Below are 21716 nucleotides of genomic sequence, written 5' to 3'. Positions count from 1 at the left end.
TTTCAGAACTCCCAGCTCTGATGCAAGCCAGCAGCAATGATGGTAACTGATCCTGTTTTAAAGGAAAGCCAGGGGAAGGATGCTAAATGGTCCTCAACCCCCATCTGTCTCTGCCCCTCACGAACCACTCTATCATGGGTAGCGGGAGGCTTCCTGCCAACAGACATGAAAAGCCACGCTCAGTTCAGACACAGGACCAGCATGTGGTCCCATCAGCAGAAACTTCTCCAGAGCCCTCAATCTAGAATCTTTCTTCTCCCCCTGTTCCTTTGTTCTGGGCGGGTTCTCACAGCTTCCCCATCCACCACCGAAAATAACCCAGTCACTTCAAGAGAGCTCTGGAGCACACAGACCATGCTGAGCAATTAGGCCTTCATGGTGCCACTGCTGGTGAGTTGTCATTAGTTTAATGAAGGACTATTAAAAACACATAAAAATCTCAACCAACAGAAATAAACAACACAGCCAAAGCCAGCATCTTAAATGTATAGCAGGCGGTGTGCAATGTGAGAATCCCCACCAGCATTCAAAAAGACGGACTGGGGTTTCCCTGGTGGCGCAGTAGTTGAGAGTCCGCCTGCCAATGCAGGGGACACGGGTTCGTGCCCCAGTCCGGGAAGATCCCACATGCCACGAAGCGGCTGGGCCCGTGAGCCATGGCCGCTGAGCCTGCGCGTCCGGAGCCTGTGCTCCGCAACGGGAGAGGCCACAACAGTGAGAGGCCCAAAAGATGGACTGCCTGGGAGCCCAAGTCTTTCGTTGGCTTCAATTTTTAAAATTCTCATTGTATGGAGACATGACCACACATACACACACGATATTAATTCTACAAAGTGGTTTTCAATTCTGACCAGGAAAAAAGGTGTACACTTTGGAGAAAGCATGGGAAGGCACTCTTTGGACTGGTCTCCCCTGCATTCTTTTGATCTTTGCAATTTTCACCTGACAAAGTGAGGCGAATGCCAGATTACTTAATTTCCTACCCTAGGTGCTCAAATTCCTGAAAGGCCGCTTCTGCTACAAAAGAAATTACTCAAAAGTGACTCAAAGGGGTTATCCATTCACATGGAAGCTCTTTACTTTCCCTTTTTTTTTTTTTTTTTTGAGATGGCAGCGAAGGCAGCTCTGATTCCAAGGGGAGAAGGATGAGAAGATGCAGCCCAGCTTCCCGTGGGCTGTTCCCCATAGTCAGGATAGAGGGACCCCGACCACGACTTTTAAAGGCAGAGGGGAACAAGCCAGGAGCCCAAGACCAAGTGCGGAAACTTCCCTTGACCCTCCCAAGCCACTAGCCAATAGAAGCTGGTTCTTTAATCTGATCTTTTCCCTTTACAGGCAAAGATAAAGCTGATCTTAGAAAGACCTGTCAGCAGCAGATTGTTTTTTTTCCTTTAAAAACAACAACCGACCACACCATCAAACCAGTAGAGTAGCATCATTCAGAGGGGCCAAGTTCCTCTTCCTGCTCAAGACAGTAAGTAGGAGAAATGTATAAATTAATAGAATACTTCACTCCTAGGTAAGACTCCACAATCAAAGTAGTTCCTGGCTTTCCAAATGTTAGTGCTGTCAACTTCCCAAAGAACAAACACCCACCCTTCTCCCAGATTTACAAATAAAAGCCAACCATGAGTGAGAGAGGAAATCTAACCGCCAAGGAAAGGCTGGGGCAAAGCAGGAAGTGATAAACAAGGCTGCCAATTCACTATTCTCCCCAGAAGTATGTGCACAGAACACAGAGGCCATTCTTCAGGACTGGCTGCAATGATGCTAGCAGTGGCCCTGTGTGATCACTCCTCCTGTGAGCATAAATATCAAGGCTGCTTTACCTTCAGAGCACCGCACAGTTCAACCGTGTCTGCATCATCCACCACCGTAATTCGAAAATTTGGAGTCTGCAGAAGTTCTTTGAAGAGAAGGCCGTTCTCTATTACCTTGCTGCCTATTGAAAGGTTAGAAAAAAGGAAATTAATAACAGCCTCTCATCTTAATTTTTGCATCTAACACAGTTTAAAATGACGTTTTTCTTATTACAAAAATAACATATTTTCCTGATAGGAAATTTTGAAAAGTCATAGGACTAGAAATAGAAAATTAAAATATTCCACAATCCCACCACAGGATCATTAACAATTTGGCATACATCTTTAACTTACTGAAACAGGAATATACACAGTTTTTCTCAACATTGAGAACAACATATGTGATTTCATAATCTGTTTTCCCCCGTTTATGGCAGGAATAATTTTCAGTGACATCATACACTTTCTACTTTACTTTAAATGGCTGCTTTGTAGTTTACTGCATACATGCATTATATTTTATCTAAGCATCTTTCTATTATTTGATATCTAAAACTGTTGCAACTTTTTGCTACCATACACACTTACTTATAAGCTCCTTCCAGGGGAGGAAAGTACATCCCTTTCTACCAGCATCTGGCTTGACCAGAGGATGTGCCTGGACTCACAGAGGGTGGGACAGATTTCCCCACCCCTTGACCTTGGGCTTAGTCATGTGACTGGCTTTGGTCAGTGGGACATTAATAGACCTGACACAGTGGAGGCCTGAAGCCTATTTGTGCAGCAGTAGGGCTGGTTCCCTTGTCCCTCTGCCTTCACTGTGAGAATACATCCTGGCTGGCCCGCTGGACTCTACAGGAAGATGAGACAAAGGAGCAGAATGACCCCAGCTTTGATCCGCCAGCCTCCAGCGGACCCACAGCTAACCCACGTGTTAGCTGTGCTTATTTTGGATGCCACTGAGAATCTGGGATTGTTTGTTACTTAGCATCACTATGGCAACAAGAGAACTGATACAACATCAACAAACATGTTCCTGACAATTGTGGAAGACGGAAATGCATTCAAAGGGTCCTCATTTTTGTTCCCGTTGTATCCCCTCCCTTGGGACCGTGCTTAGAATGACACAGAGGATCAGTACTTTTCACCTTATTTTTTTGGCTAGCGACTTTCAGTTCAACACAAAAATAAAACTTTACACATAGAGCCTGATGTGAGATCTGCTCTGGTTGGTGGGATGCAGGGTGGCGCTCTGCTCTGGGAGGGCTCCAGAAATCAGGATGATAAAATTCACCAGCCAAGACCTAGCTCCCACGTGATGATCTCCACACAGAGCCTGGGGACTATGGCACTTTGGCTCTTCCTGCCTCGAGGTTCTCAAGCCTATTCCCAAGCTTGTTTTCACATTACAATCACCCAGGATCTTTAAAAACACCAAAGTCTGGCCAAACCCCAGACCCATTAAATTACAAGCTCTGGGGTGGAGCAGGCAGGCATCACTAATTTCTGAAGCTCCCCAGGTGACTCCAATGGGCAGACAAGTTGGCAAACCTCTGATTTAACCTCCTCTAGCCTCATGAGTAAAACACTATGGCACTCAGGACTGTCTGAGGTTAAATAGGAATCAGGTGTGAAAACAGCCTAGGCTCACAAGGATCACACAAAGGTCTATATAATAATAATAATAAGATAGCTGATACTTACATGCCTATGACTGATTTGCCCCATTGACAGACAGGAAGCCCAGAGAGGTTTACCAAGTTGCCCTAGGTCACACAGCTAGTAGGAGGCAGAGCCCCAATTCTAACCTAGGTGCTCTGGCTCCAGGGCCCGCACTCCCTCTCTACGCTATGCTCCTCTCAGGAGTGGGAAAAGAGAAGATAAACAAGCAACAAACATCGCAATCAGAACTATGGTCTTCCAACGCAGGAAAAAAAGAGGATGGTCAACAATCAAAATTACACCCAGAAGTAATATAATGTCAAAATGATCCAGGGGAGAGTGGAAAGAGGGTGGGAAACAGGTGAAATAAGGCCAGCCAGCAGTTAATCATTACTAAAGATGGGCAGTGGTGTCACGATACTGTTCTCCCTACTTCTGTTTGGTTTAAGGAAATTTGCCATCATATAATAAAACATTTAAGATACTTACACCCGATACTTAGAAACACATTTTCAGGACCTCCCTGGTGATCCAGTGGTTAAGAATCCGTGCTTCCAATGCAGGGGTTACGGGTTCGATCCCTAGTCGGGGAACTAAGATCCCGCGTGCCGTGCTGTGCGGCCCCAAAATAAACAACAACAAAAAAAGAAACACATTTTCTATTCTACAGGCATTGCTATGATGTCATTTAGCTGAGTTCTCCTCTCTCCAAATATCAGAAGTATGTCCGCTTGAGCAAACGGTCCTCTTCCTTTTTTAAACAGTCTTCCAGACCAGCAGCACCGTTTCTTCACCTGGGTTGGGCAAACCAGCCCCGGTCTCACATTGTGATGTTATTCCTGTCTTTTTCCTCTGTCCTCACCGCCATGGCCACTGCCTGGTGCCTCCGACAGGAGGGAGGCTCACAAGCGTTACAGACAGGCCCTCACTCCTCCCACTCGAGCCACTTTAATCCAACCATCAGCAGCTGTGAGTAACCTGACACATGGCAGGGAGAAGACTGTTCTCCATTTGCCACTGACACAAGGTGGCATTTGCTGGTACCTCTGTGGCTGCAAATTACACATGGTGTCCATTAGATAGGTGAGCTTGATTTACAGCAATCTTACATTTTCTCAAATTCACCTTTTATTCATTTTTATTCTTTTCCATTATGGTTTATTATAGGATATGGAATATATTATATATTGAATATAGTTTCCTGTGCTATACAGTAGGACCTTGTTGCTTATCTATTTTATATATAGTAGTTTGTATCTGCTAATCCCAACCCCACCCCCTTTCCTCTTTGGTAACCACTGTTTTCTATGTCTGTGAGTCTGTTTCTGTTTTGTAAATAAGTTCATTTGTATCATATTTTAGACTCCACATATAAGTGATATCAAACGATATTTGTCTTTGTCCGTCTCACTTCACTTAGTATGATAATCTCTAGGTCCATTCATGTTGCTGCAAATGGCATTATCAAATGTACCTTTTAAATTTTTAGATCTTTTATTGTTTTAAATCATGGATAAGAAAGCACTGATCGTATTATTATTACCAGTCATGAGCAGTGATGCAGCAAGCAGGGACCCATGGCATCTGGTCCAGAACAGGGAAGGCCCATCAGCCACGTGGAAGGGCTCCCCAAACTCAATATGAACCAAAAGACAGGAAAATCCCACTTCTCTTCCACACCAAGTTTTGGAGATAATCAACCTATTTAATAAGACTCCTTCAAAACACTCATCTCAGTCTGTAATTCCCTATTGTTTGTGTACCTAGAAGCTCCTTCTGCATAGAAGGGGCTTATGAATCCTTGACATTTCGCATCATGACTGATACATAACAGACTTTGAACAATATTTGTGGGTTGAGTGGAAGTCTCGGACTCTGTGAAGTCAGTCCCAAGGAGGAAAGGATTTCTCACCACAAGGGGGTGCCGCAGTTCCCCATGCTCGTTAGTATTTTTACCAGACACTGAAAACAATGCCATCTTCCTCCTCCTCCACAGGAGACTCAAGTGGACTAAGATTCCTGAATCTGTCATAATTAAAAATGAGTTGGCTGCTAATGCCATCAAGAAAGGAGACCTGGATAACCACAGCACAACGGTCAAATCCGGAAAATTTAACCTTGACACAATTATCTAACTACAACCCATATTCAAATCTCCCCCATTACCCCAGTGTCGCCTTTATGGCAACCAGGATCCAGCCCAGGATCCTGCACTGCACTTAGTGGTCAGGTCTCTCTAGACTGCTCCTTTAGCCTTTCAATATCTTCTATGACACTGACATTTTTCAGGAGTGCGGACCAGTTGTTTTGTACCAATGTCCCTTTCTTTGGGCTTATCTGATATTTCCTCACAATTAAATTCAGATAAAATAAGAAAATTTTTTAAATATCACTTTCCTGTTCTATCTTACTTTCAACAGTTAATTTAATTTAATTCAGGTCACTCTTACCAGCCATGGACCAACCCACAGAGAAGGCAGTAGAAGCACTGGGTAAACAGAAGCCAGAGGAAGAGATGTAACTTCTGTGCATGTGTCTGTGTTACGCACCAAAAAAGTCTAATGCACCCAACTGGGAGAAACAAGGCCAAGAGGCATGTAAAAATCCTAGCTAAAATCTACAGGTTTTTTTTTTTTTGGCTGCTTCAGGTCTTAGTTGTGGCATGTGGGATCTTTCATTGCAGCATGGGCTCTTCGTTGTGGCTCACAGGCTTCTTTCTAGCTATGGTGTGCAGGTTTTCTCTCTCTAGCTGTGGTGCGTGGGCTCCAGGGAACATGGGCTCTGTAGTTTGTGGCACACAGGCTCTCTCATTGAGGCGTGAGCTCAGTAGCTGTGGCACATGGGCTTAGTTGCCCCTGGCATGTGGGATCTTAGTTCCCCAATCAGGGATCGAACCCGCATCCCCTGCATTGGAAGGCGAATTCTTCACCACTGGACCACGAGGGAAGTCCCTCAAATCTACAGTTTTGAATCAAAGATTGGAGAAGTCTCAACCCTATAGAATGACTGGTGTAACCAGTCAATCCTAACCAACTGATTAGCAAATTGATTACTGGCAAATAGGACTGAGCTGGAACAACTCGTTAACAATTATTTTTGAAAAATAAAAGTAATTACAGAACAATTTGACAGGCTACATTAAAAGCATAGATGAATAAAAGAACTATGAAAGAATAAAACCTATATACAGACTAGCATACAAATGAAAATTTTTTTTCTGGAAAGATACATAGGAACTGCTAACAGTGATTCTCTTTGGGAAGAGGGAATAGGTGGGAAATTACAATCTTAATTCTAATTTATACCTCCTTGTACTATTTGAATTTTCTTACCTTACATTGCTCTTGTAAATATCAACCTGGGTAATGTTATTATAGGTCATTTTGTTTTCCTCCTTTTACTATTTGTGATATCTCTCCTCTCCAAAATTACTGTTTCTCCCCCTCCAAAAAAATTTTTTAAGTGCCCAGATAAATGGATTGTCAACAGAATGCTACACAACTATGAAGATGTATGCTGACAGAAGTAAATGAAATAATTATAAAAGAGTAAATAACAACTACAGCCGTAAATAGTTTGCCACAAATAGACAAAAATAATGAAATTTAAATGAAATTAAAAATGGTTTTTGTAAGTCAGAGAAAGACAAATATCATATGATACTGCTTATATGTAGAACCTAAAAAAAGTGGTATGAATGAACTTATTTACAAAACAGAAACAGTCACAGACATAGAAAACAAACTTATGGTTACCATGGGGAAAAGCAGGGAGAGGGATAAATTAGGAGTTTGGGATTGACATATGCACACTAATATATACAAAATAGATAACTAATAAGGGCCTACATGTAGAGCACTGGGAACTCTACTCAATACTCTACGTATATGGGAAAAGAATCTAAAAAAGAGTAGATATATGGGTACGTATAACTGAATCACTTTGCTGTACAGCAGAAACTAACACAACACTGTAAATCAACTATACTCCAATAAAAATTTTAAAGAAACTTTTAAAAAATGGTTTTCTTTTGATTATCTCTATTTTCCCCTGTAATCAGATAATGTCTGTACAACAGAGCTTCCTTTAACAAAGCTGCCAAGGAGAAATGATTCACATTGCTGGTGTGTTTGACAAGGGTGGAAATAAGTTCTGGAGTGGTAGATAAACTTAAATACACTTTTGCAAAGCACCTGCAAACCCAACAGTATTACTCTTCTGAAGAGTATAGAGTATATTATATGGGCACTTAGGAATTCCAAAGCCCTTTTTAAAAGAAACAAAAAATTTCACAACACCAATGTCTAAGAGTAGAAAGAGCTTTCTGTTTCAATAAACAGGAGACCCAAGTTCACGCCTGGGTTCTATATTAGCTGTGTGACCTTGGGGCTGGTAACTTACTCTCCGGGCCTTGGGCTTATTCACCTGAAAGTGGGGATCATTCCCATTAATTTCTAGATCTCCTTGGAATCTAATGAGGATCCAGGTCCTGGCATTTGTGAGTAAAGAAAAGCTGGGTTTCCCTTATAAGAAGACGTACCAGAGAACTTGCTTTCCGTGATCCCACCCCTCCCACCCCCATGTAAGAAGGCAGCTGTCTGCAAGCCAGAAAGAGAGCCCTCATCATAGAAAAGTGTTGGTTAAACCTTAATCTTAGACTTTCTAGCCTTCAGAACTGTAAGAAATAAATTCCTGTGTCTAAAAAAAAAAAAAGAAAAGCTGGGTTTCTAAGGCCCCACCATGGATGTAACCACCTGCTTCTTGGTACAAGTACCCTTGTGTTTTTGTGTTTAACCTCGATAATGCATTACTGGATCACAGCAGGTCAACATGGTCTCCTTGGCTTTACTTTCACTCCAGAGGCTACTGAAATGCTTCAGTCCCACAGAATGGCCTCCTACATAAAATTCCCACCCCACTGAATGTCCACCCCAAGAATGTTAAGGGCAGGAGGGAAGAGTCCACTATAGAAAATTCCAGAAACGGAAAGTGTGCCTGTTAAGACACCCAATGTCCCTTCCCCAGGTGGCCCTCACCGATGGTGGTCTCGCAGAACTTCCCAGCGGCCACCTCATTGGCAATGTTGGCTCCCATCAACACGCTGATGTCAATGCCCATCTTCTCTCGGATGATGTCGGAAATGAGCTTCAGCCCCTCAGGACCCTCGTCTATGCCCTGCAAGGATGTCAGCAAGTTAGGGGAAAACGAACCACCAAGGACAAGAGGCAGGAGATCATTGCTTTATAGGTCACCTAGATTCAGACTTCCAATGGCATATGCAACTTGAAAAACCTCTCTTATTTACAACAGTAAACAGACATACTGTGTATGTACCATTTAAAGAGTAAAATTAAATGAAAATGTAACCACCCAGGTTAAGAAAGAGAACATGAAGGACACCACTGAAGTGCCCTGTGTCTCTCCCCAAATGCATCCTCCTTATTAGTGTTTCCTGGTCCCCACCAGGGTGAAGCCCTATCCTGAATGCTTTATGCCCTCCCTGTTCCTTTGCTTTTCTTGATCATTTTGCCGCATAAAACTACACCTAAACAGTAAGTTATATCAGTATATTTTTGAAAACCTATAAATGAAACTGTACTGCTCACCTGTGTGCTGTTCTGTGCTATATTATTACTTTGGAGATTCACCCACACGGCTGCATGAATGCTCTGGTTCATTCCCATTTACTACTGTGTAGTATTCCACCATTCATCTGTCCAGTCTATTGATGACTGACATTGAACTGTTTGCTTTCATAAACATTCACCTATGAACACTATGGAACACACTCTCTCACAGAGGGTTCTTCCCCTGGCAGCCTGGGGAAGTTTATGGACTCATTCTCAGACTTCATATGCATAAAGCAAAATACATAAGATTACCCAGGAAGACAATTATACTGAAATATAGTTATCAAATGTTAAAAAAAAAATTTGTGACAAAGTAGTATATGTATGTTATCAATGTAATTATAAAAAGATGTCATGGCAGGTATAATAATTATCATAATTTCCAAGTAGTGATGAGCATAAATGATACTTTGAGACATCTAAAGCCACTGTAAAGTGATACGAAAATACCTGTAATTTCTATAGATCACAGGGTCAAGGTCCTACTACTGTCATTGAAACTCTGGCCTGTGGCCTTCACTCATAAGCGAAGGAAACGCTTGTTTCAGTTAGCAGTTAAAATGAATAAAAATGCAATTCCACCCCCACATTTAGGTCCATGAACTCTTGAATTCTATCTGTGGACCACTGTGGGTGGTTTGTGGACTTCTGATTAAAAACCCTCTCTTTCGGGAATAAACCCAGGAGTGGGAAGTAAAGATGATTAATTTCCCAGCGAATGCAAACCATGCAAGACTTCCAGAGCTGGTGGTTCTTTCTTTGGGGGACCCCACTCTTGCGCCCCCCGCCCCTGCCCCTGCGAACCCTCTCTACATAGAAAGCAGCCCCTCCTAAATGTGAGAGGAGCAAGGCTCGTGGATGGCGTGGTTTTGATTCTCTTCCAGGCATCTTTAAAAAAACAAATCCAAACCAGCCATAACTTCCCTTCAGCTCCTTATCTCCAAGAGGTGAAAGAGGAAAGGAAGTTCCCAGTAACTGGCGCGCAGCGAGGGCCCGTCACCTTGATGAGGGTGATGCCCAATGCGTCCTTGGGCACCCTCCCCGTGATCTCTTCGCAGATCCGGTGGATGAACTGGTGGGGGATGACAAACACCAGCAGGTCTGCGTCCTGCACGGCCTCGCTGAGGTTCGCAACAGCAACCTGCGAGGGCGAGGGGGACACGGTCACTCCCAGTCAGAAACACATCTCTCCACGCGCTCACCAGGCATCAGATGCCTCCGCTGTGCAGACTGACAGTCAAATCAGAGCTGTGTTTGCGCTGCCTTCCCCACTCGGGACGTGCAGACGTGCATCTGAGGCCAGCAGTGTCCTGCCTCTGCTGCTTACCAGCTGGGCGAGTGCCCTACCCTCTCCCCACCTCGGTCCCCTTCCCTGTAAAAGGCGGTCATAACCATCCTGTGCGGGTGGTTCTCTGTTGCTCTCCCACCCACCCCCACCCCACTCCCCCGCATCCATTTCTACCATTCTTTGCCCCACTGTCTCCCCAGGAGGCTGCACTCTGTGGGCTGTTTCCCCAGGTGCCCTTGCTCTCTGGCTTCCAGGTGGCTTCAGCCCAAGGCGGGTACTGTCGGGGGCTCCAAGGTGGGAGGAGAGACAGGCAGGGTGTTGACTTGCTCCTGGGGCCACTCCTACCCGGCTCCCAGGGCTGCTGGCCTTGCTTCCTTCTACAGCTCCACCTCCTGACCTGGTCTGAGGCAGCCCCTCTTCCACGTCTCTAAGCTCTGGTGGGGCCGGTGGAGTGACACTGGTCTGTCCCCTTGCCCTTTCAAGGGTGGCCATGGCTTCCTGCTGCTGCTAATCTCCGGACATTTCACCGAACCCTTCTGGTTCCCTTGACTCCGCCCACGCCTCTGTCAACAGTCCTACACTAAGCTCTCCTATGTAAGCACTTTAAGAGCGCTGTTGTGAAGAATAAATGACATAGAACAGAGTCTGGCACCGGGTAGGCACTCAATAAATGTCAGCTATTATGATGATTTCTTCCCTTCAGATAAGTACAAAGATGGGTTTTAAAATTTAACATGGGCACATACACACACACACACCCCCGCCCAGAGGCAGAGGTGAGGCCACCAAGTGAGGACACAGGGGCATGTGGTCTCTATCAGAGACTGCCTGTTGTTGCCCAATGTCTGTTCTCCCCCTTCTTCCTCAGCAAGAGAACTCCCAGTTTAGGGTGAGACTCATAACTGCCAGGAAAGAAGGCTACATCTCTAACCTCCCTTGCAGCTAGATGCCCTGTGTGACTAAGTTCTGACCAATAAGGTGTAAATGGAAGTGTTGCGTGACTTCCAGGAAATGCCTTTGAAGGCCTTTCTTCCTCCTTTTGCCAGAGGGAATGTGAAGAGATGGCTGGAATTCAGGCAGCCATCTTGGACCATGAGGAGGAAAGCAAATGCTGAGATGGCAAAACAGAGTCCCTGACATCATGATGCATCATTATGACAAACGTGGTTTTTTTTTTTTTGAAAAGTATATAACAGATTTCTTTTTTATTTATAATCAAGTTCTGTTGGGCAACAAAATTAAATAAATAAAAGATGTGATGAACGTCTTTTATCTAAGCGAAAAAAAGCACAAACGTTTACTTTGCTTAGGTCACTGTTATTTTAGGTTTTCTTTCTTTTTTTTTTTAATTTATTTTTAATTTTTTTATTTTTTGGCTGTGCCGCATGGCACGTGGGATCTTAGTTCCCCAACCACGGATCGAACCCACGCTCCGTGCAGTGGAAGTGTGGGGTCTTAACCACTGGACCGCCAGGGAAGTCCCTATTTTAGGTTTTCTGTCGTATGTACCTGAACCTAACTGAAACTGACATAGTTCCCATTAAGCACTCCTGGTTCCCAGCACTTCCCTGAGGAAGTGCTATCTGCCACAGGAACATCATTCAGAATGGATAAGCCTCCTAGGAAATCTAGTTTGGGAGTTGTGATGGAGATGCCAACTGCTTGACAAAATTTCTTCTCCCCTTTCTCCATGAACACAGAGCTGCAAGCTGGTCACTGGTCACCTAACTCAGGACTGCATTTCTCAGCAGCCATTGCAGTTACACAAGGCCAAGGACCAAGTTCTCATCAACAGAATGTGAGACGGAGCAGTGCACACCACTTAAGGCCCAGAGCCCTTAAAAACATTGGCTGCTTCCTCCACACTTTCCCTTCCTACTTTTGTGCTAGTTGACAACCTAGATCTAGGAGATGGCACAGAAATGATGAAGAAAGATGGGACCAAGAACAATGGTGTGAAGCAAAGCTGCTAGACCACTATTACGTGAGAGGGAAATAAAATCCCTTTGTCCTTTAAAAGTCACATCACTGTCTCTCCTTACAGCTTAGTCTAGCCTATTAACTAACGTGTGCAAGAGTTACTCCCTCACTGAAAAAATTCCCCAAGGGAATCTACCTGGCACTATTTCACTCCCTCCTCCCTTTGGCTGGTATGCAAGACCTGTCATTTACCACCCAGCCTTCATTCCCCTTCTTTCTAGCAAAAGTGCCTCTAAATTTCATTTCAAAAGCTACTGCTTTCCCATTCTACCATGCAATTTGGGTGGAATGGGCCCCTCCCCTGCTCCATGGATGGTCCTTAAGTTGTTCAAGCCAATGGGCACATAAAACAATAGGAGTCAATGTTTGCTGGAGCTTCTGAGGAACAGTTGCTTCCTTATACTTCTGCAACAGCTATTGGGTCTTTTCTTGAAAAGTATGGGATGACAGTGTAAGGTCTGGAACAGCTACACCCATTTTACAAATGTGAGGGGCAGAACCTAGACCTGCCAAGGGGCTCCCATGTGAATGAAGGCAGAGCAGAGAAACAGAGGAAAACAGGGTCTCACTGACATCATTTAAGCCACTGTGTCAGGCCGCACCTGAAACTGGCCCTACCCGAATTTTTAGTCGTATAACCCAAAACATCAGCTTAAACTGATCTGAATGGCAACAAAGTCGTTCCCCATAGAGCAGAACACAACCCGGAGCTTACCACTTCTCCCTCCTTATTCATATCCCCAAAGGCCGGGGAAACCTGCCTTCCTCTTCAAAGGGGCTTCTTCAGGTTGGTAATCCAGGCTGGATAGCAAGGACTCATCACCAAAACTCTACCTGCCTATTAGTTCCCTGGCATCTGGAGATTTTACCTCCTCCAAAAAAGCAGTTACTTATTCTATTTCATTAGTCCCGATGCCAACATAAAATGGCTCTGTTTGTCCCTGATTGGCAAGGCTCATTACGTTCATACACATACACACATTATGTTCTTCTCCCTGTGGTCCCAGCCAGAAGCACCAGCCTTTGTAAGACCTCTGACCCCCCAACTCCCCCTTGGGTTACTAGCCTTACTTAGGTAGGGACTTCTGCTCTCGACCCCCTTCTCATACAGAGCCTGGCCACCTAAATTTTAATGAAAACCCTTCTTCTCTGGACCTGTTGTTTCTCCTCTTCCCCATCCACCTCAGCACACACACACACACACACACACACACACACACACACACACACACACCCTTGTACTTCCCTGACATGGTGAGATAAAAAGGACACCAGAACCAGAGAAAAGATGGAAAAGATGTACGTTTGTGTCCCATGTTTGCAACTGATCAGCTGTGGGACCTGGACAGATGACTCCTGTTCACTGACCAGTCACCCCGCCTACAGAATGGGGATAAAAATCACCTTTCCTAACAGCTATTTCACAGAGCACTTTCAAATTAATATAAGTAACAGCACTCTGCAGTGATATGAAACAAGTGAAAGAGATTACTCATCAGAAAAATCTACCTGCCTCCTATAAATTCTTAACCTTTAAGGCATCAGCCCATCCCTATGTCCCCCGCTACAAAATATTCCCATGGAAGCTGCCAGAGGGCCCAGGATTTCTTCCTGTCTCTTACATTTCCTTTCTCAACAAATCAAAGGACTTGTGGTTGGTTGGGAGTGACGGGTCTCTGGGACAATATGCCTGGGGGCTCACTCAGCGTGGACTGATGTCCTTCCGTTGTCCTTGACCTTGCCAAGTGCGTAGGGTTTAACCCACAGAAGCAACCTGTAACCCGAGCTGCATTTGTGTGGTGCACACGGCCCGTGATTCCTGTTACACAGGATCAAAATGAGCTCTCCTCAACGAACACAGTAAATCAAATACCTTCTTTCAGAATTAAAGCTTTAGCTAAGCCTCTATCTTATCTTTTACCCTGAACCAAATCGGGACACTGCTTTGGAAACGCTGACCTATTTCATGGGTCACCTGCCAAAATCTTCCGGGAGAGTATCCACCATTAAAGATCCTGAAATGTGTTGGGAAAGACAGCTCAGAAGAAAAGCGCTTGCCTTTCACTGGCAAGGAGGACAGGTAATCAAATCAGAACAAAGGCATCATGGCTGGTCCGCTTGATGCCAGGAATCCAGGGCTCTTGGTCCAAGTTAATAAAGAAACTAATAATAATTAAAATCATTTAAAACAGAGCCAGTAAAGTCTGTGGGCCAAGTCTGAAGGTTCTTTTGTTTCCCCCTGGATTAGCTATCACTGTGCAGTGTGTGGGCATCTTGCCCCACCTCTACCACGAGTTAGCTAACTGGACACCACAGGCAACTCGCCTACATACTTCAGGGAATAAGCATTTAGGTTAAACACAACAGCATGAGTAATACATTGAGCGAAGTACAGCTGGCACACAGCAGGGGTTCAAAAATACTGTGGTTTCCTCCTGTTCTCCAAACCTCAACATAGGCCAGGACTGCAGGTGAAATTCACATCCTTGGCTCTACACTCAGAAAAATGATTCTCAGGTACAGACAACCTTACCTGATGATTCTTATATAAATATACCAGCGTGGTAAGTGAGGTTGCTTCTGGGGGTAAAAAAGAAAGCTGCTAACCCCCTGAATTCCACAATACTATACGAGTAATATAAACTTATTACGTAGACCCCTGGTGCCCAAACTGTGGTTCCTCAACCAACAGCATCACCATCACTCGGGAGATCCTTAGAAATGCAAATGCCTGGGCCTCCCCTGAGACCCAGTGAATCAGAAACTCCAGGGGTGGATCCAGTGATCCCTGTTAAGCTCTCCAAGTGGTTCTGAGGAACACTTAGGTTTGAGAAGCACCAGTGAAGATGAATCCTCCAATGAAAGTTAAAAAGCTAAACTCAGGCAGGAAAGAGTTAACACTGAAGCTCCTACTGAACTGATATTCTAATTTCCAGAAGCCTTTAAGCCAAAATTAATAGATATACTCGCAACCCTACTACCCAAGTCAGTGGTCATTTTTTTTTTTTTTTTTTTTAATTATCTTGGCCTAACCCTCCATCCCACAGGACACCACCAAAAGCACTGAAACAGAACTCTCCAGCCTGGTTAGTTCTCCCTCAACCACGTCTGCTGTCCCTGGCACTAAGCCAAACCACAAATAATGCCCGGCACTATTCCAGGCACTGAAGACACATCAGTGAATGCAGGCCTATGCAAGGAACCAAATCCAGAGAGTTAGTAGCAAAGAAAAATATCTAAATTGGATTTCAAAACTTAAAATTTTTTGTACTTCCCTGGTGGTGCAGTAGTTAAGAATCCGCTTGCCAATGCAGGGGACATGGGTTTGAGCCCTGGTCCGGGAAGATCCCACATACCACGGAGCAACTAAGCCCATGTGCCACAACTACTGAGCCTGCGCTCTAGAGCCCACAAGCTACAATTACTGAAGCCCATGCACCTAGAGCCTGTGCTCCGCAACAAGAGAAGCCACTGCAATGAGAGGCCCGTGCACCGCAACGAAGAGTAGCCCCTGCTCGCCGCAACTAGAGAAAGTCCACACGCAGCAATGAAGACCCAATGCAGCCACAAATTAATTAATTAAGTTTAAAAATGATATAAAAACTTAAAATTTTTACACTTTAAAGGATACCATCAAAAAAGTGAAAACTCACAGAATGGGAGAATATACTTCCAAACTATGTAGCTGAAAATGGATTTGTATCTAATAAAGAATCCTTACAACGCAGTAATAAAAAGACAACCCAGGGCTTCCCTGGTGGCGCAGTGGTTGAAAGTCCGCCTGCCGATGCAGGGGACGAGGGTTCGTGCCCTGGACCGGGAAGATCCCACATGCCGTGGAGCGGCTGGGCCCATGAGCCATGGCCGCTGAGCCTGTGCGTCGGGAGCCTGTGCTCCGCAACGGGAGAGGCCACAACAGTGAGAGTCCTGTGTACCACACACACACAAAAAAAGACAACCCAATTTTTTAAAATGGACAAAAGATCTGAATACACATTTCAGATATATAAGATATACAAATGGTATATTGTTTTATATTTTTCAGATATAAAAGATATACAAATGTCCAATAAGCACATGAAAAGACGATCAACATCATTAACCATCAGGCAAATGAAAATCAAAACCACAATGAGATACCATTTCATACCCACTAGGATGGCTGGGATCAAAAAGTTAGATAATAACAAGTGTTCGTGAGGATGTGGAGAAACTGACACCCTCACACACAGCTGGTGGGAATATGTATAATGGTGTGGCCACTTTGGAAAACAGTCTGGCCGGTTGCTCAAAATGTTAAACAGTTGCCATAAGACCCAGCAACTGTACTCCTAGGTATATACTCAAAAAGAACTGAAAACATATTCACACGGAACACTTTACACAAATGTTCCCAGCAATATCATTCATAATAGCCAAAAAGTGGGAACAACCAAAATGTCCACCAACCGATGAATGGATAAACAAAATATGGTACACCCATAAAATAGAGTATTAGTCAGCCATAAAAAGGAATGAAGTACTGACGCAGGGTACAATGTGGATAACCTCGAAAACATTATGCTAAGTGAAAGAAGCCAGTCACAAAAGATGACGTATGGTATGGTGCCATTTACATGAAATGTCCACAACAGACAAATCTAGAGACAGAAAGTAGATTAGTGGTTGTTTAGTGCTGGGGACAGGAGGAAATAAGAGGTGACTGCTAAAGGGCATGAGGTTTCTTTTTAAGGTGATGAAATATTCTATAATTGATTGCAGTGATGGTTGCCCAACTTTGTGAATATACTAAAATCCACTGAATTGTACACTTTAATGGTAAATTGTATGTCTGTGAATTCTATCTCAATAAAGCTGTTTTTAAAAACAGAGCTGGCAAGGCTTAGGAGGCAAAGATGTGGGCTTCCCTGGTGGTGCAGTGGTTGAGAATCTATCTGCCTGCCAATGCAGGGGACATGGGTTAGAGCCCTGGTCCAGGAAGATCCCACATGCTGTGGAGCAACTAAACCCGTGCGCCGTAGCTACCTGAGCCTGCGCTCTAGAGCCCGCAAGCCCCAACTACTGAAGCCCACGCACCGCAACGAGGAGTAGCCCCCATTCCCCGCAACTAAAGAAAGCCTGTGCCCAGCAATGAAGACACAACGCAGCCAAAAATAAATAAATAAATAAACTTGGGGAAAAATAAAAAGAAGACGACAAAGATGAGATGCCATGACAACTATAATTCACAGAAGATGCTGCAATTGTCAATACTGGTGTCACACTGAGGTTGGTTAAAGCTGGACTGAGGCAGAAGAGCTCTCTACCTGGGTGACCTCCTCTAAACAAAGGCCCTGGACAGGCAGCCATAACACAGGACCAACAGTTTTTATCCTGCAGTGACAGGAAATAAGAAATGTTCTTCCATTCAGGTCTAAGGGGAAATCAGAAACCCAGACTGCCCCAGTTTTTAGTGAGAAGTTGATGACATGGTCATGTCATTGTTACAGAAGGTTCCCCTGTGGAGGGGTCACATATGAGCACGTGATGACCTGGAGAAGGGTCAGGCGGGCAGCAGTCTGGGGGCACCAAGCAAGGATGACTCAGAGTCTCAATCAGCAGAAGTGGCAGACGTCATAAAAAACAATCGGACGTGGATGAAATGCAGCACATCTCTTCTGCTTGAATCCGCAAGACAGAAATGAGTAAAGCCAGCTTTTTAGCTCTAGATCCACATTCACTCTGAGTCAATTAATCTTATGTTTGGCTTTTCACCTTAAAAAACGGTAACAATAATCGGTCTTGGTCTAACACTAGTTGACTTTTTAAATGACTGAATGAGGTATTTGAAAAACTCTGAAATAAACATAAAAGTTTTAAAAAAACCAACAAAAACAAAGCCCTAGCTTTGTAACAGATTCTTAACACTAAACAATTTATGTGAATCATCTCATTTACTCCTCACAGCACCGCTAAGGAAACTACTCACAGGGGCCCATCTTACCAAGAGGAGGAGGGCTGCCCAGGCTCACTCAGAGCAGGCCCTCGACTCCAAGGTGTGCCCATCACCACCATGCTTCACCACTGTTCAACTTTTAAAATTACTTATTACGAGATATTTCATACATACAAATTCTAGAACCTAGAAAGCACAAAGAAAAAACAAACAATCAAGCACCTGTGTACCTTCTGCCAGCTTAAGAAACAAAACTTTCCAATACCCTGGGTGTCCTCTACCAAGTGCCAGCAAGGATGTGGAAGGATGTGAGTTCTCAAACCCCACTAGGTGTGTGGAGATGGGCACAACTGAAACAGGAGGGAAGGGGGCAGGGCACAACCTTTAAAAGAAGGACAGCCATTGAGGATACAACATAAACTGGTTAGAACCAATTAGGCCCAAGACGGCAGAAGTCGACTTCCGGTAGACCTTGAGCCTCATTAAGCTCTCATTATAATACATTAGCATATGCTAAACAACACACCCACAGGCACCATGACTGAAGGCCCCCCATAAATGGCCCAGAAGTGGGTGGGGTCCAATTGCTGGAAATTCTCACCCCCTCTCCAAGACTGTCAGAATACTCCTCCCACTCATTAGCCTATGAAATTAGCCAGCCTGTAAACACTAACAACCGCGTAACCCCGAGGCCTCTGGCCTTCTGAGATGACCCACACTCTGCCCGTGGAGTGTGTTTCTCCCTGGGTGCTCTTGCCTTTTGAGACGGACTGCATTCTGTCTATGGAATGTGTATCTCTCTAAATAAATCCACTTCTTACCTATCACTTTGTCTCTCACTGAATTCCTTCTGAGCTGAGACATAAAGAACCTGAATTTCAGTAGGTCCTGACACCAGGTGTATGATTTTAATTAAAAGACAGTGGGTTCAAGTCCCAATCTGGGTTGTGCAGTTTCACTATCACGCTGGAAACCAGTGATGCCATCTGGCAGATTACAGGCTGCATCCCTGTGACCCAGCGATGCCATCCCTGGGACAGAGACAAGGCCTTTCCCGGGGGCACTGTCTATAACAGCAAACGACCGGAAACCATGCAAATGTCCAGTCCAGGGAACGGATACACTAATTGTCATGAGCCTACAAGGCTTCAGATATCAACCATCTGGGAGCAGAGAGTTCCTCCCTCATCCACACCTGGGCACCCGGGGAGGTAGGGGTTGGAGTCAGTCATGGGCCAGGCTCTGAGGGACACGGCTCTTGACTCCCTCCTTCCCCCCTGCTCCCCTGTTCTCTGTGCAGGCAGAGAACCATCTGGCAGATTCACCTCCCCCCACGTTCCCTGAGCACTACGCTAGGAACCTTGGGAGAATGAAACCCCAGAAAGTCAAGCCCACATGCCTGGGGCAGGTGGGGGTACAGAGTGGTCCACACAGAGTAGAAGGAACTCTCTACAGAAGGGAAGGAGTAATTGATCCCAACAGGTATGAGAAGGGAAGCTGGGAGGAATGGTCTGCACCAAGCATGGTTAGAGATGACCTCAGAGGCCTTCCAGAGCCGTGGGAACAGCGGCACCTTTACTCTTTCCATCAGATACTTGGGTAACTTAACTGCCCAGCTCAGAACCCTAGGGAACCTTCCTCTCCCCACTTACTGCACCAGGAGAAACTGCAGGGAAACGCTGCCCGGCCCTAGTGCAGTGACACAGGGAAGTCATCAAGTCATCACTGTCTAAAAGGCCATGACTCAGCAGGCTCAGGAACAGGTGTGCCAGCCACCAGCTCTGTGACCTGGGGCAAGTTCATTAACCTCTCTGAGCCCTGGTTTCTTCCCCTATAAAATCAGAATCACCATCACAGTAAGAAAGCTAACAGCACCAACCTAAGAGGGTCACTGAGAACATTAAATGAGACTGTAACAAGACAGGATGGGGTTCCCCGGAGAAAGAGAACAAGGCATGGCTTTCTTGACAGAAGAGAAGCCATCTTTGGCCTAAGCCATTTTGTGATCTAAGCCACAGTGCTTGCCTTTGAACAGGTCTCAGTAATTAATGATCAAAAGGACAAACTTATCAGGCAAGAGAAGTAACAATAGCAAAGATAACACATCAGTTGTAAAGACTCCCAGTTAGACTGGCCTAAAGCACTATCTTAAGTGGTTTGCAGGATTTAAACCGGCCTCAGGTTTAAACACCACCAGATCAACTGGAACCTAAGGAATGATGATGTTGACCATTTCTGACCCTTGTAACTTTCAATCCACTTTAGCTTGGACTCACTCAGTCCACCACCCAAGCCCCTTCATGAGTATGCATGTTCCCTTAGCTTAAAACTTCCCCAATTTTTCCCCTCCCCCTTTCCTTTGACTATAAAATTGTAGCCCACTTAAACCTCAGGGCAGAGCTCCCTCGCCTGACTGCTTGTATCTCATACAAGCGTCCTATATTAATAAATCTACTTCTTGCCAAAAAAAACTACCCCAATTTTGTTGCTGGGGAGACACTGCTTTAGGAAAGATCCTTGGTGTTCTCCTTACTTGCTCCAAGTAATAAATCCAAGAGGTAAACCCAGTTTCCGGGTAACATGATGATATATGTAAACTGCTTTGCACAGGGCTTGACACCAATGAACACTGTAGCCAAAGGCAATTGGAAATCCTCAGTGAGCAAGGTCTTCGCAATCTCCAAACTTGCTGGCATTCATCAGCCAACAAATCTGTCTCCCCAGCTAGGAGTCAGGCAGCCACCTGGGCTGGTTTTCAAACAGACTCTTACAGAAAGCCATCAGGGTGAATCTGGAACAGGAGTTTGCGAATTCCACTCACACAAGCAGCCGGGTCACCATTTTCATTCTCAGGCTCACCTTCTCCTTCCTCTGCAAGTCACTGGAATGAGGCAATAACCTAGATTTTTCCTGCTCAGGCCTAATAAGCTGGAATTGTAAACTGTCAGTCTTCCCATTTTCTATTTCCTCCAATCTTATTCGGTAATTTAGGTCTTGACCTTGATTTTAATTACAGACCAATAAAACAGGAGGGAAGGGGGCAGGGCACAACCTTTGAAAGAACGACATAGCCCAAGGACATGACATAAACAGATTAGAACCAAATGGGTCCAAGAAGGTGGACAAGTCAACTTCCACCAGCCCTTGAGCCTCAGTATATGCTCACTGTAACATAAGGATCAAAAAGTGGGCGGTGGCCCAATTCCTGGAAATCCCCGCCCCTTCCCAAAATAGCTGGAATACCCCTCCCCCTCATTAGCCTATAAAATTACCCACCACTATAAAAACTGACAACCTCATACCCTGGTGCCTTTCTCACCTTCTGAGATGGCCCACACTCTGTGGAGTGTGTTTCTCTCTAAATAAATCCATTTCTTACCTTTCACTTTGTCTCTCACTGAATTCTTTCTGCGATAAGA

General features: G+C 44.8%; 1 protein-coding gene across 3 annotated transcripts in view; it reads right to left on the bottom strand.

The window, feature by feature from the left end:
- GPD1L (glycerol-3-phosphate dehydrogenase 1 like) overlaps positions 1 to 21716 on the bottom strand; it is a 48788-nt gene that overhangs the window by 19725 nt on the left and 7347 nt on the right. For all 3 annotated transcript variants that reach the window (XM_024743463.1, XM_024743466.1, XM_024743465.1), the window contains exons 3-5: positions 10095 to 10235; positions 8501 to 8639; positions 1830 to 1942 (exon numbers count right to left, since the gene is read on the bottom strand). In XM_024743463.1, the coding sequence (XP_024599231.1) occupies positions 1830 to 1942; positions 8501 to 8639; positions 10095 to 10235 (393 nt within the window). The remainder of the gene's footprint in view (positions 1 to 1829; positions 1943 to 8500; positions 8640 to 10094; positions 10236 to 21716) is intronic.

Source organism: Neophocaena asiaeorientalis, unplaced genomic scaffold, assembly GCF_003031525.2.
Source record: "Neophocaena asiaeorientalis asiaeorientalis breed wild unplaced genomic scaffold, Neophocaena_asiaeorientalis_V1.1 scaffold332, whole genome shotgun sequence".
In the NCBI taxonomy this organism is placed as follows: domain Eukaryota; kingdom Metazoa; phylum Chordata; class Mammalia; order Artiodactyla; family Phocoenidae; genus Neophocaena; species Neophocaena asiaeorientalis.
The sequence above is the reverse complement of the archived record's forward strand: the minus strand, read 5'-3'. Positions and strand labels throughout refer to the sequence as shown.